General features: G+C 36.6%; 1 protein-coding gene across 1 annotated transcript in view; it reads left to right on the forward strand.

Annotated features, from left to right (window-relative positions):
• LOC149783473 (MAM and LDL-receptor class A domain-containing protein 2-like) overlaps nt 1-16,790 on the forward strand; it is a 173,174-nt gene that overhangs the window by 152,535 nt on the left and 3,849 nt on the right. Inside the window, exons 75-77 of the mRNA XM_089931714.1 lie at nt 1,593-1,882; nt 15,277-15,413; nt 16,235-16,391. Of these exons, the coding sequence (XP_089787840.1) occupies nt 1,593-1,882; nt 15,277-15,413; nt 16,235-16,391 (584 nt within the window). The remainder of the gene's footprint in view (nt 1-1,592; nt 1,883-15,276; nt 15,414-16,234; nt 16,392-16,790) is intronic.

Here is a 16,790-nt window from a genome sequence, read left to right on the forward strand (position 1 = left end):
TTGGTTCTGGCTAGCAATACCATTTTATCCGCAACAGCTACCATGCCTGATCAAACTGTCCACTATCCTTTTACTACGTCATCAAATTCATTATTAATGTTTTGTCGTCACTGTCGGATGCTTCGTCCTCTGGGATCTGATAAGCCACATTATGAATAAATATTCATGCACTTTCCTCTATGTATATTGTATGGTCTGATATTAAGGAGAGAGAATGATACGTGGATGCACGAACGCTACCAAATGTTCCTCAATTCACATAAAATAAATCAAGAAAATTTATACAAGAACGGTTTCAATAAACTATAATTTCTGTAAAACAAAACATTTAAAACTCACCATGCAATGAACGATTCCTTCATTTCATTTGAATATGAGGTCGTGGACATTTTCCCAAAATAATAATCAAAAAAATTACAACATTCCTAAAGGTGCTCGTTAAAATATTTATTGAATCAAACACGTGCAAAGGTTATAATCAAGGGTTCTGAAATATGTTGCACCACATTACAACGTGGCTTCAGTGTCCTATGGTAAAATATACTTCCAACTATGTATTTCGCACCACATCACAACGTTACTTCAGTGTCCTATGGTAAAATATAATGTCCAACTATGTCTTTGTGTCTTCTTATTTGCTTAATTAAACTTTCAAATTATATGTAGAATTTACAAACTATCATATAAATCTTCTTGATAGCATCAATGATAAATATGTTATTTTTATCATCTTCTGTATTTTCTAATTACAATTTTCTCAAACAAAACAAATTTATTTAAGGAATACGGAAAAGTGGTGGGAAAAGACCGATAATTGGATTCAACTCAGTTTGGTCTGATAGCCAATTAAAATGTTTATAAATGTGCGGACAGTTTAACCAGTTGTGCCTTAGATACTGTTACAAATAATCGTTTTATCCTACATAACTCTTCTAACCTCTTTACACTTTTCGCGGAACAAAACCTTTCCAAACGTCATAGATAATATCACAGATAGCAATATCTAAAAATTTATAAAATTTAAATTTTCAATTTGCTAAGGATAATAAAGGACTTGTCATCCATATTTACATATTTTAAGGTTTGATGTATTACTCAAGCAGCAAAGAATAATAGAATTCATCACTTACTATAAATACATGAAAACTTATATAAATTTCTTCATGTTCATTGTTTATTAAATATTTTTTTACATTAAATATTAATTTAGCCAAAAATACATTGTTATATCCAAAAACCGAAATTACCAAGAGTCTAGTATCGGTCACTATTAAAATGTAAAATCACTTCCTAGTAATCATGACGTACATAAACAATGACGTCATATTTTCGGTGCAGTATTTCTTCAATTCTATCGCTATAAAAAAGCAATGAACTCACACACACACACACACACACACACACACACACACACACACATATATATATATATATATATATATATATATATATATATATATATATATATATATATATATATATATATATATATTTATTTATTTATACATGTGTGTGTATATATGTATCTATACATGTACCTACATAAGGATATACACATATTAATATTAATATTTATTTTCATTGCGTTGCAGTTATTATACTTCCGAATACAGCATCAGGATGGGCACAGTCGGCCTGACTGACACATCTCAAGGACAGGATAAGCTGGTGTCAAGGACATATAGTCACCCTCAATACAGTTCCTCTGACTTAAGCTATGACATTGGGCTTTTGTACTTCGCAACACCAATTGTGATGAATGACTATGTCCGACCGGTTTGCTTGTCTTTTCAGTCATTCTACCAAGACTTGCTGAATCAGGGTCCTAATGCAGAGTGTTACATAAGCGGCTGGGGCAGAACGGAAGAGTTCGTACTTGGTGGTAAATATTTTATAACTGGACTGATTCACTTCTCAGGTGCAAATCTATACACTTTCTGGAACTTATTACTCATTCAGTTTTGTTTTCCTTTTGGAAGAAATACATAAAAAATAGATCATTCAGAATTTATAAATACAAACATCTGGTAAGCGTCTTAAAGGTGTATATGCAATGCACGAGGGCGTGTTTCGCTTGATAAACATGCCAAGATAAGATGATTGTATGAAGGTAACGTATTATTGAGGAATGACATGTCAGGCACAACGTCTACATAGTTGTGCTTGTTACCAGAAGCAATTTGTCCAAGAGTCAATAGAGGCCTTTTCTACTCTAAAATCCAAGTGGTATATTGTATGCATATATATGAATGTCGAAACAACAATGTAGGTGCCAGTGTTTCCAAAACTACCTTGTAGGGAAAACTTATACCTTAAAAAAAAAACAACATATTAACGGGATTAAAATTGATTTTGGTTAAAGAGACTTAGCGCTACCTAGTTTGAAATTCAAAGCAATATGCATATCTTTAATTAGGTATAAATTGGTTTGGAAACAGTTTTAGCATGTATGAATGTAGTTGATGGATGCTAGATTATGTCCAGCTGAAATAAGTTCCCCCAAATTATGTTTCTCTGGCTATTCCTGCGTTTGGTGAACTGTCAATGATTTTTTGCAAAAGCATTCACACAAAAGTTAATCAGTAAAGCTGCAAAACATGATGAAATATAAACATCCGCTGGAGCATCGACGATATGATAAACAGAGATATGAAGGACAATAAATCAACCATGAGGAATTTATCTGTTCACCAATGAGTACAACAAACACAAAAAGTATACAATGTAGCCAGGATCCAATAAGCAATAGCAACGCCGAGACGACAGAGACTCAGCAAAGCTAGATGTAGAAGATTTAAAGGAAATAATGAAAGGAAAGAAATTAATGAGAAAGAAATTTTCGAAATCCTTTGGGAGAATAAAATGAACATAATTGGTTCGACTGGACGACTACAAAGCCCAATTGCAACAATGCCAGCATAGATCCACGCTGGGCGAGGACACATGATAGACAAACTAGCTTTTTGACGTGAAATGCTTCACACATTAATTTAAAGGTATAACCGCGTCTGTGTCTCATTGAATTTTCGCGACAGTGTCTCGAAATGTTAGCTAAATTACCGACTTAGTTTTGTGCATGAACGATTTAAACATAATTCATATTGAAATACAGCGCAACACCATTCATTCAATACATGCTGAAAATGACGGGTGTGTACATGTAATCCGCCATGTTCTTCCTGAGTTTTGGAAAAGTTCATTTTTTGATTTCTCAAACAATTCAATGGGAATCGCCCACATTAAGGTCTCTCCGGTGGCCTAATTGGTTAGAGTGTCGCGGAATAGAACCCATGTTGAGTAATAACAAAAAATTAAAAAATGCAAAACAAAATGATATCAGCGTATCCCTCGCATGACGCCTACAGAAGGGTCCCAGCTAACGCCCCCCCCCCCCAAGTCCTGCTTCATTTTGCATCAAATCCATGTAGTTAATAATATTCACTATGTATCCGCACATGAACTATAATAGTATGTATTGCGTATATCAAGCAGCTTAAAATGACTTATTTATCTTTGTGAACAATTTTATCCAAATTTATCTCCACAGCGGGATCCAGAATTAAAATGATTTCCACCATATCTTCAAAACATTATTGCAAAACCAGTTTTTTTTCACAACGTTTTATTGACAATATGAAATTTCATTTGTGAAACATGTAAGTTTAGGTCAAAGGCAGCTAATCGTTTTCTGAGCTACTGAAGTGTCACGAGGTTTACAAATAAGATACTTAAAGGAATGATAGTCGCTGATCAGACGACTATCTATCTATCTATCTATCTATCTATCTATCTATCTATCCTTCCATCCACCCATCCATATATATATATATATATATATATTTTATCTGCGTCACCAGATTGAAAGTACTGACTGTAGAAGATTGGACTTATTTTGCGAATTAATTTATGTGGATAACAAGACAGAGAATTTGTCTGAGAGTATGATTTTATTCGCTTCAAATTTGTCCTCCTGGATCAGTAATTCGTAGGGTACGATTTCATGCTAGTATTGTAGAAGGACACCCTAGCGTCAATGGAACTTCTATGTTAAAAAAGGCAGTTGTAAACCTATCGTCAAGGAGAATTTAACATGGAGAAATTAAACATAGGATGTATAGAAGCAAGGGATTCTGACTGTCTAGCGTAAAACAAGTTGGTTTGTCTAAAGACAATCGGAATGGAACAGATGGATGGCGTCATGGTACTGGATATTTGCAACAATATCCGCCAGGAGTTCTATAAAGTGATATGTCTCGCTCTGCCAAGCATTATATCCACTTCTATGCCCCGCCCCGCCAAGTGTTATAGCTTATATATATAAATATAGTATAGTGTGTCTGTTTAGTGACAAGGTAAATGGAACAGGTGGGGTGACATCACGGTACTGAACATTGGCAACAATTTTGCAAGGGGCTGACCTCAATCAGGCCAAACAAGAAACAAAAAGAAATAACGCTTGGCGGCGCGGGTAAGTTCAACTAGCTCAGCTGTGAAACCATATGAATAAAACAATTCTTGGCGGGACGGGACATATAACTCGATATAATCTTGGAAGGACCGGAAATAACTACTGTGCGAGACTGACCAACAAACACAAACATCGCCTGGCGGTGCGGGACATATCACTGAATAGACATAAGCAAACAAATACAGAAACAAGCAAGTGAAGGAAAACATCCCTTACAATAAATTCACATAATATCTATTATCCACACAGAAGGGAAGAAAATAACCCCGATATCTACTATCCACACAGAAAGGAAAAAAGAATATCTACTATTAATACAGAAGGGAAGAAAATAACCCATTACATACTATCCACACCAATATCTACCATCCACGCAGAAGGGAAGAAAACTACCCCAATATCTACTATCTACACCAATATCTACTATCAACACAGCGGCAAAGAAAAATATCAATATCAATTATCCACACAGAACAGAAGAAAAGAACCAAAATATCTACTATCCACACAGAAGTGAAGAAAGTAAACCATTATCTACTATTAACACAGAAGTGAAGAAAGCACCCATTAAATACCATCCACATAGTGTAGGGACAAGAGTTTTTTGTTAATGAAAAAACAAAAATACATACATACATACATACTCACAAACGTACGAGTGAACACATACAGACTAACGTACGCGCGCACAGCAACGCATAAACAAACACAAACACATACACACTACTTTATAAAGTCAGAGCAACGAAGTGTTTAAAGTCACCCTTTTTTTTAATCCTAGCAACACACCAAGACAGACTAATATTTTGGCATTTGATTAGTATGTTTTTCTAGATTGTTGGGGTATCCCTTGAAAGGGTTGTTTTGTTAAGAGTTTTATCAATCTCATTAACACCTGGGATTACGTCCCCGTCTGGCAGCAGGCATTCCGACAGGATAGGGTCTACTTCTTCGGAAAGAGAAGGAAAACTCCTTGGTGTCCATACGGCAGTCCACAGGGCTTCAGCCCATCTCCTGATGTTGCTAATGTTGCTGCCGCTCTCTCTGCTTCTGATGTCTGGACTTCTCGGTCCATTCTTCTTGCTCCTTCTTGATTTCGTCTTTAAAGACGTCTTCTTATAGGTATTGGACTACTGTTAACCTCCTGATATTCTCATCAGGCTCGGGTATCAGGTTTTGCCTGATACTATGCAAATGGACGCCTCCTTCGTTCAGATTTGCTAATCTTGAAGTCATCTCCATAGGTTGACGCATTAACAATGGATGGCTAGACTGGAGACCGTCCCCTTTATATGGCTCAAGAGTGGACGCGATAGAAAAATCCCTATGATATTTTTGGGTGGGAACCCTATTTATTATTTCATGGTGAGGGATAGAGATAAAAGTCAAATGGCATGTATTTTGAATAAAACATGTTTAAAACAAACCACTAACACCTTTTTGAATTTATAACATTTTTATTTAACGAACAACTAACCAGCACATATTATAACAATCCATACAATATCAGCTAACACATTTTTGACAAGATTTACAACGTTGTGAAGTCAAATTAGACTTGTACTGATGGAGGTCATTTTACCCTTGATGTACACTACGATTCCTAGCTAAAGACAAGATATATTCTCCCATTTACCAAAGAGGGATAAGAGTCTTAAATGACTTCTAATAGTCAGGAATGACTTCGCTCAAACTGTTGACTTCTAGAGTATTATCGAATTCGGTATACAAGATGACATTCACTGTGTTGGGTAGAGCTTCTTCAAATTGAATTTGCGCATGCAGTTGGCCAGATTTTATAGGGTTGAGATATCCTTCGTTGCTGCTTTGGACTGGAGTGAAATCAAATGCCAATAAAGCATAGTCTCCTGCATAATCTTTGTACGAATTGAAGTGGCAGGTGTTGCTCCCTAACTGTCCCATGGCTTCGTACAAGTACAAGTACTATCTCAAGTAATTATTCTCGGCTAACTTAGGTTCAAAGGATCTGGTACACAAGGTGTTGCCATCGCGACTGACTTCGATCTTGGACACTGTGTGGTGCTTAAACTCGAAAGGATTGACACTAACGGCTCCGTTGAGGGCTTCGTTGCTGAAGATACCAACGAGTAAACGCTTGGGTAACTGTTCTTGAAGCAGATGATTTTTAATCATGGATCGGAGTTCAGCGGCAATGGTGAATGTTTTCACTTCCCGACTTCGTATCGGACACTTGGCGGTCGTTCTCCTCAAAGTGTGACTAATGTCCTTTCCCACTTTAGGTAACATGTTCAGGCATCGCACGTAAATTCTGGCTTAATGGATGATAGTTTTGTACTCGTTGGCACAAGCCATCAAATGAAAAACGGTACTGATGGGATTCCGTCTCAGGCTAATATGCACTCCGTTCAGCAATTACTTTTCTTGCAACCACTTGTCCAAATGCAAACGATTCATCCGATTTTAACTACGTCCTTGTAGGATGTTCTTTTGACGGTCGTTAAAACCCACATTGTGAGAATCGTCAACTGCTGTCGGAACTGTGTCGCTAAGCTTGTCCACTCATGCTGTACCAGGTTTCCATACCACGCAAGTATCCAGATGAGTGTTCTTGGCCTCTTTTTTGTATATCAAGAGATTTTCCAGGTATGCTAGGTAATGGTAAGTATCAATGCTGGAGCTGACTAATTTGTTATTAAAGTACAAGTCCGCTTCGCAGAACAAGGAATTAATGCTACTCTAGCATCGGCTCCCGGAGCGGTGTTGTCCGTTTGATTAATTTGACTGTCAGGTACACGCAACTGCAATTCGGATCAATGTTATCTTCGGGGTGTCCTTTGATTTCAAATTCGATGGGGGCTGAGGTCGTAAAAGAGAAGAAGGGATACTATTATACCCATTGGGATTCTTGCATCGTCATCATGGTGGGTGGCATGGCAAACAGATCCAGTTCTGACATGGAACATTCGCTATACTCTAGGTACATCATTTTTTCTCTCTGTGATTTAATAATATGATGCATCTAAATCTCGAAGGGTTCTTCTTATCTTGATCTTTCTAGTTCTGAGTGTGTGAAGTCATCTGGAGTGGTGTCTTCGTCGACTCTTTTTGCCTTGCTTTTGTTGAGGCATCATTGAAGCAGGAATAACTGGCCCAGCAGCTTCGGCACAAAATGTCTTTGCCAGTTTGAAGCAGGACAATTTGGCCAGCTCTCAAGAAGGCTTCTTTGGGATTTTGTTTGTCGATGATGATATTTTGGAGAAATTCTTTGCAGTGCGTCAAAGCGTAATCTTTCAAGACGTCCAATCATCGTGTCATTATCGGTTTCAAAACGGGGCACCGAATGGAACGCCGATTTCAACATATCTCTTAACAATGTCCTCGCTGTAGAGCAACTCTTCGGTACACTGGATACATGACTTACAAGTCGTTATATAATCTCTTTCGAATGGGGAGTTGCACTGTGACTTTCCATTTGGAAAATGGAATATTTTGTCCCAGATCTCCTTTATTACCAATGTTGACACTGTAGAAATACAACTTACTAACGGGCAAATAATGAGGATAGAAAAATGCACGGTGAACGTGATAGATGTTTACACTTTTCTCGTCAGCAATGACGGCAGAATCCACTTTGAAAGGAATTACTTACAATAACGTGCGAACGTGTGTCCCACCATTTTGTACTCCACCACATCGGATTACACGAAGATCAAATTCAATCTTTCGTTCAATTTTACCGGATGACGAGACAACTCTAAAACTGTTTGTTGCTTAAAATGCTTATATCAGGGGAAAAATTACCATTAGATAAAGTGATGTTCTCTCCCCCACCTTGCCACGTAAACTAGGGTTAAAAGTAATATAGAACGTTTAGGCATCCGTCAATTTCATCAATAGGCAATGTGCCACTTGATGATGCTCGATCGTGACATGCTTGTTCTGTTTGGTCAGGGCTTTGCCAAACTGAGTCTCAAAAATAGTGGCAATCGTTTCAAACAATTGTTGACTATTACAATATTAGCCTGCAGGAATTTTCATCTCAAACATAATCAAGTATAATTGTTTTGTGATAGTTGTTGGATTGGTAAAAACGGTGATCATTGATATTCAATATTTATTGTAAGTATATGATTCGGATTTCTACCCAAAACATCGTTTGATTTTCGGTGAGGTTTAGGAGTTGTGTAATGGCGGTAATGGGATGGCTTTGATCTTGCTTTCTATTTTCACTTCGGGTTACCCTTCTTTCTTTTCCACTTCTGTCGTAGGAGGCGTGGATATTATCTTTTTATCCTAAGCTTTATCTTCATGTTGTGGTGAGGGGGAAGGGCGTTGAAATCTTACTACGAATGGGAGCTGTTGATGGTGTTTGAAAGACTTCAAGTGCCTCTTCTTCCTCAGGAATCCGCTTGACTGCATCTATCATGGAAACTGGAGGTGGTGGTCATGGACTTTTCATCAGGGTCTTAAAATCTTTCAGAGTCGTTAGAGCTATATCTTCTAAAGATTCTTGGCGAAAGAATTGCAGTTGTTGTAACACTTGTCCGTACCGTTGAGAATTTTCCGTTTCCGATCCATTAACGATTGCAATTCGTGGCGTAACTAGGACATTTTGGTCTAAGAAGGATTTGGGAGACAATTTGCGGGGTCCGTTGTTCTTGTCAACGATGGAACCTCATCCATTGTTTGTAAGGCACTAAAGTCAGTTATCTTCCTTCCATTGATTCCATAACTCACGCCTGAGGTCTTTGGACCCCAAAGGTCTCTTTTATATTCTAGGTGCTTTTTAATCTTGATTTCATGAGTCCTTCAGCATTGACCCAATACTCCTTTCAACAAGGGTCCTAACAACATGGGCAAACATTCTCTGTGTTGTCCCAACATTGTGTTCTTGTGACGGACGGGTATTTTCTTTTGGACCATTGAGCGAGGAACGTGTCGATGATTGGCTAAGCATTCTTTTTGATGTTGAAACAAAGGTATCGTGACATTCAAGACTTTGAGGCAACATAACCACACGGTATAGACGTAATCTTTGGAGGATGTTTGAATGAATTGTTTTTGCATGGATCGAGGCGCTTTGCACAAGACGGACAACACGTCTAAATGTTTCGCTAAACGAGGGGACAGCCATTTTCTTTTCTTTCCTTGGTGTTATCGGAGAGATGACTTATGAGGGTGACATCTTCGTGTGGTCCGACACAAACACTGGTACATATGGTCTGGTACATGTCATTTTTAAAGTGGAATGTGTCAACACTGATTGTCGGTCCGTTGTATCATCTTCACGGCAGGCATGACTAAATTGGAAGAGTTCTTGCTTTGATAATCAAATAAATACTGTAACATGTCAGATCTTTCTTGGACTTTGATTTTGGGGGCAGGTAATGTGTGATCAGCTGTCTCAGTAGTTGAAGGGGTGGAGGGTGTCTCAGCTGGAGGAGAAGTTCCTGGAGACACAGGTTTCCATTATTTTATCAATTTAGGAAAGACGTGTATCCAGTTGGATTAGGCTAGTGTCACCAGCAACGGAGAAGTGGAAGAACCTGAGACTACTAGAGACGCCTTTACCCTTGATTCAGGTCGCGACTTGTGGATGTAAGTTTGCGTCCTTTCCAAAGTAAATCTCTTGCGGGTAGATGCTGTTTTCTGGGGGTTTTCAGAGGTCGTTCCCTTCCCGGGACTGTGACATGATCTTGACACCACTGTGCTTTTTATTCTGGATCCATAGGGGTCAGGGAGTAACTTTTTTCCTTGAGGATGACTTTGGGGTCATTGGGATCCCATTTTAAGAGGGAACAAACGATGACACCTCCACGAGATCCGCTACCTCCAGGTTTCAAAACGATTTGATTTTTGGTTTGAGAATCGATGCGGAGATCGGCCAGTTGTGTGATGACTACTTTGTTTCTGTCAAAAATGCATTTGGTTTGTTGATGGATTTGAATGTCACCGTAATCCATCGTAAGACTTCTCTGAGACTCACTTCTAAGACACCAGCACAGACGAAAAGTGTTAGAAGTTTTTAAATATGTTTAAAATCAACCGGTACGTGTACACAGCAGGCCCTCTGTCTTGACACCAGTGGTGAGACAGATATGTACGAATTTAAAAATAATCGGGGATAGTGGATTTTAAATCCATGAGTAAATCGGCGTAAGTGGATTGAGTGTCATCGTCATACGCATGAGTCAGCCAAGGTTTTCCTACCTGTTTCGCTAACACTTGCACTTGCTATTTATCTCCAGGATTTTTAAACAAGACCATGTTCTGAGCATTGAGAATGATGGTGCGACGGGCTTTTCTTTGTTGAAACAATTTGGGTGATGTAAATAAACTGGCATTCCGGTGATGCCCTTTGCTCGTAAACCAATTTAATTTCTTCTTCGCTTCTAAATTGTCGTCGAATATGTCCTGATGAGCTTGAATGGGGTCAGACATGATCCCGTCGTCTTTGCCAGGAATGCCTTCCACAAACACGATGGAATCGCCTTGACGTTCTCGAAGGAGAATGTACGCCGATTGCCACTCTTTGTAACACCACACGATACATTGAGGTGCACGATCGGTCAAATGATTTTTATGTTCAATCAAACGTTTGACAAATTCGTTTTTTGCCTGAACCGCGCGGACCTGCAATTAACATGTTAAAGGGATGTCGAATATACAAGGCCTTCCAACTAGCACGATCTAAGTTTTCGTTGATGACATTGAAAGTGGAGAAAAAGGGAGCAGAGACAGCAGACGTAGCCATAGTGCAGGGAATGTCACTTTTGAAATAAGACAAACAAGACAAGAGTTGTTCAAATTTTCAGGACACGTTTATTTATTGCAAGTTACAATGGAATACGAAAGAAAAAACTACTTAAAAGACAAAGGGTTAAGTAAAACGATAAGCTACACATTAAAGCAATCAAATTTGATTATAGACATGTCACTGTTTAACCCTTTTGGAGACGAAAGATGTTCCGGCTAGCTGTAACAGGAGTTCTGCTTCTCTTTGTTGTTTGGCTCGGTCAGACTGTTGAATAAGTTTCCAGGCTCTTTTCCATACTACCGTGTCGTATTTGTCGGCATACGTTCATCCTACCACGATGGTACGAGCGAAACACATCTGGTCTTGAGGGTTGGTAATTCGGACGAGGCTAGTTTTTTATGCTAGACAGTATCAATCCCCTCCCCCAATACATCTTACATTAAATTGCCCCATGTTAGTTTCCCCTTCACGCCAGGGTACACCCCTTAGCCGTGTTAACATAGAAGTCGCATTGACGCTAGGGTATCCCACTACACTACTGATGATGGTCATATACCATGATGGTGAATCTGATGACTGTACTATGTCACAGACAAATATTTCAAGTCGCTTAGATCATAATGTTACTATCTTGACAAATCATGGTTAGCAAAAAACAACTATTTGCCAAGATAGTAACAATACAATCAATGAGATTTAAAAGTATTTGTTTGTTACATGATATGGTCATTAGATCCACCATCTTGAAATATGCCTAGCGTTTCAAGAGATAGTTATACGTTTTACCTATACCAGTAAATTTCTCGATACCCATTTTTTAATATTTCATTATAATTTGCAGTAATAAAAAACTCATTTTGCTTTTTCTATATTTTTACAAGAGAACGACCAAACCATTTACCGGATTTGACCTAAAATGTTTTTCTTGGTCGCTGAGGATCTTTTTGTGAAAGATGTATCTAGAGTATTGTACAGCATAAGCATGTTATAAATACCACCCTTTCAAAGTTCCATTTTGCAATGTTTTTTGTTTCCTGACGCACACTAACTTATTTCTTGCTGTCATGTAAATAATATACTTCAGGGCATTTTTGCTCTTTGGTGATTATGTTCATGCCAGCTTTGTTTTTCTTCGTTCGGGCGCCTCTCCATATGTCAATATATTTATTATAATTGTCGTTGAAGTGAAAAAAAAGTTGTAAAGGTTTCGGAAGGATGGTCTTAAAATACTATACAGTGTTAACGAGAAATTGAGGCAACTTTTGAGTCTTACTACTGTAATTTCTCTCGTCTTTAAGTTTTTTGCTAAAACAATGTCTAAAACTTTAAGTCATAATTCTTTTCAATTTATGTTTTTGTTTTTTTCTAACCTTGCTGATTTCTAAGGGATACGTATTAAAGGGTAATAAAACTTTTCTTATCATTTGTTTTGTTAATGCGATATAATATATAGAAGTGCTTTTATTGTTTATGTAAGTAGAAATACGTCAATATATAGTTAACGACCTAATATTTGTGCGAATGGACAAAGAGACAAAATATATCAGCAGTGTTTATGGGTGTTATCATTGCAGTGACAAACTTCCTTGTGTGTATATCATATTCGTGATCTATTTGGGCGTTACGCAAGCTTGTTTAAGCTACACAGATGTTGGTGAATCATACGTTCAGATAGACTGAACGCCTTAACATTTAAAAAAGATTCCAATTCAGGTTAGTAAATCGGATTTAAAATATATAAAAAATTAATTTAACTTTTTGCTTCAAAATATAAGCTGAATGAAATTTTCACATATGATTATAGTCAAACTGATTTTGCTACACAGAAACTATATAAACTTTTAGTAGGTCGATGCTATATACATTGTCCAATAGGTCTTTGCGATATATTTACAGCAGATTTGATAAGTGGTGACGTCATTAATCTACATAAATCGGCCATCGAGTCGTGAAATATTGAATGGTCTTATACTGCTATTTGTTTCAATAATTTTTCACCACAAATTTACCAATCGGGGATTATATTAGATTATACTCAAAGGAATAAACTAGGTCATCATGAAATGAGAAGTTGCATGAGGTCGATAGACATTTTCCATTTGATTTCAATACAGGTCTCAAAACTTTAGTGGGTATTTAGGTGACAAATATGTGATAAACTACTTTAAAATTGTTTATTCGCACATTTTACGTCGAAATCTTGATGCAATCCCTTATGTCAATGTGCTTTTTGTACGGTGATGTAGGTCTGAAAATATGAAAACATCAATCCTTATTTCAAATGCACTAGGAGCTATTCGAATCTCCGCTACCTTTATAGAACTATTCTGTGTGCAAATGTACAGACTGGGAAACGACAGACTTCCCAACAGTTCTGTTTGATATTTCAAGACAACTTTTTCTGTGATAAATGTTCAGCTGGGAAACATGACTGTACAACTAGAATGTGAATAACACACAGACGACGGATCGTTATAGCACCATAACTTAAGTAAGGACAAATAGTCACATTTGCTAGTGCACGCTGGACCAGTAATCTTGACGTTTCGATTAGTTTGCATTTATTTATTGGATATCCCTAAACAATTGAGTTGGTGCAAATTATTAAGGTATATTAATAATTGTTTTCAATTTTGATATCGCATCAACACATTTTGAATGGATTGGTACACAATATATATTCACCTCCTTGTTGCATTGTATGTAATATTGCACAACATTACGATTTCACTATGTAAAATGGTAAAAATACTATTTCGTCAGGAAAGGGACATTAAACAATAAGCAGCGTTTGTACTGACACGTTTGAGATTTACAAATTAAATGCATCTAGCTGCAGATGATCTATATAAATGATGAAACACTCGTATAACACTCTGAGTTTTATTCAGTAGATCATATAATTAGATAACGGTACGCACTTCCATATGCAGTTACCTTTATATAAGTACAATACAAATATTCAAAACGAATGTATCAGATAAGAGTACAACTATGCAAATCGTTTTTTGTAAGAAAACGAGGCTTTGGCTCATCTTATAAATAGATCATGTTTTCACCATCCCTGCGACCCTTATGGAACTATATGATGCATTGATGTAAACGATCGTAAGATTAAAGACAAACGTGGAAATTACTTGAACTCTATATGGTATTCAATATGTCTAGCTCGTTGACTACTTCAAATTAAAATGACAGGTGGGGTTTTGAAATGAGGCTAATGAGTTCGGGGCTTCATTCATACGAAAGAAAAAATGTTAAACATCGCAACAATATATTAAAGTTATATACTTGTGTATACATGTGATAAATTTAACGAAAATTTAATGGATTACTGATAAAAGTAAACAATCGTGAAATGTATTTTCCATCCGCTCAAATCGAGGCTTAAACTTGATTCCTAAATTTCAATGATGTCTTAATATCACACATATACTTCCGTAATCTACATGAAAACTTTAATTTTATTTCCGTCATATTTTAGACACTGGCTTCAGATCAGAGAATTTTAAACATACTATCAATTACCCATCTAAAAACACTTTACTGGCCAAACAAATGATCCATGGATATATTTTTGTGTAACTAATTGTCAATAACCAGAATTAATTCAAAGCTCATTTGGACAGTGGACGTATGCTGCAAGTGATGGCATTGCCATAATGTACAACCGTTAATAATTCTCTAATAAAATGTAAAATTGAGGTGCTTTCCTATCTCTGGATGACAAATTGTTCCCCAGAGGTTAAATAGAGATTAATAATTTCGATAATAACTTAGTAGGTCAGATTAGATTGACTGGAAGTGAATGTAGAATTTACGACGCCACAAATAGTGCATATCACTAGTACATCAATAACATGATTATATCAAGTGCGATACAATATTGATACGTATTGATTTATCGTACACAACCACAGCCATCTAAAATTATACAAAACAGAAACATATATGATATTGGATTGTCAAGCGTATTATAAGTGTATTTGTTGCGGTATATATTTGTCTAATGTTCGTTCATATGTGCAACAGAAATAAGTAATGTACTAATCGTGACTTCCATTTATAGACGGTAGAACAGATAAACTTATGATGACAAAAGTGCACTTGATTGCCAGTGATGAATGCAAAGACAGCTTCCCATTCAGCATTCAAGACACAGTTGTATGCGTCAATAATGAAAATCTTGGTGAGCCGGCATGCTATGTAAGTATAAATTCCTTACATCGCTAACAATATAGTATTGATAATTAAACGTCGATGTGATTGATTCGTATAAAATGCAAGTATTTCTTTCTTACGATATTTGAAAACAATATATTCTTTGAATGTGAATTACTTGAAATTTACAAAAGTCAACGTTATTAATTTCCACATGATATGTGATTTCTTTTAAAAATTATTTGAATATGAACCTAAAATATATTTCTAAATAAATACATTATCAGGAATCGCAAGTAAACGCTTCTATATATTAATTAAATCTGTTGAGGGTTTTATTCATGTATTTGTTCCATCCATTTCTGAGAATGGTCGGATGTTTTCAGTGGAAACACGTGTTCTCCAATCAGAGTTGCCATAGTGTATATTTTTTAATGTAACGTTTCAGCCATCTTAATTTAAATTTGTTTCTGATTGTTATGACCTTAAAACAGATACAGAGAATATCCTAAATCTTAATTAGTTCACATTTGTGTCATTACTATTTCAAGGTGATGGATGTTGAGGTGTTTCAATGTTATACCTCACAATGATTCAAATTTCTCATCGAGGGCAGTTTTTCATATGTTGTTAGATACTGAGTCGAAAAGTACGCTTCCGTGTCTCTGGAATAAAACCGGTTTGATACCTTTCAGTTTTTACTAAGGCTGGTTAAGCCAATTTTCCGTGTACGTTCTTCTGCAGGTCCGTTCAATTTCGCGAACATATATATGGTATAATTGACAACAGTTATGAATTAATCGAAAAATGTTATATTCTTTATAAACACACATAAACGTCAAGTCTGTTTCAAAACATATACACAGGGAGATTCTGGTGGACCCCTGGTGTGCAGAAATAAATATGGACGATTGCAATTAGTTGGAATTACCAGCTTTGGCTCCGCCGGAACGTGTACAAGAGAAGTACCGAATGGCTACCAACTAGTCCACCCCTATTTGAACTGGATAAATTCTATAACAGGTAAAGATATTACACATACAATCGATATTTTTAATGAACGTGAAAACGGCCTCAACTTCAGAGGCAAGATATCACAAATGTATGCATTTTGTGAGTTCCTGAATATAGATATACCGCTCAGCAAATGAAACTCTATTGCAGTGATCAAGAATTTTGAGTTTATATATATATATATATATATATATATATATATATATATATATATATATATATATATATATATATATATATATATATATGCTGTTTCCTCAAGTATAGATATGCAGAGTAGTTTCCATCCTGATCGCTAAATGAAGAATATGCATAACTAGAATTTATTGTTCAGGTCTGTCCTTGAAAGTATAACTCGTTAAATGTCAGACTAAGCGTCACTCTAAAACGAATCAGCAGCACCCCCTC

This window comes from Sinohyriopsis cumingii, chromosome 14 (assembly GCF_028554795.1).
Source record: "Sinohyriopsis cumingii isolate HCF-2022 chromosome 14, ASM2855479v2, whole genome shotgun sequence".
Taxonomy (NCBI): domain Eukaryota; kingdom Metazoa; phylum Mollusca; class Bivalvia; order Unionida; family Unionidae; genus Sinohyriopsis; species Sinohyriopsis cumingii.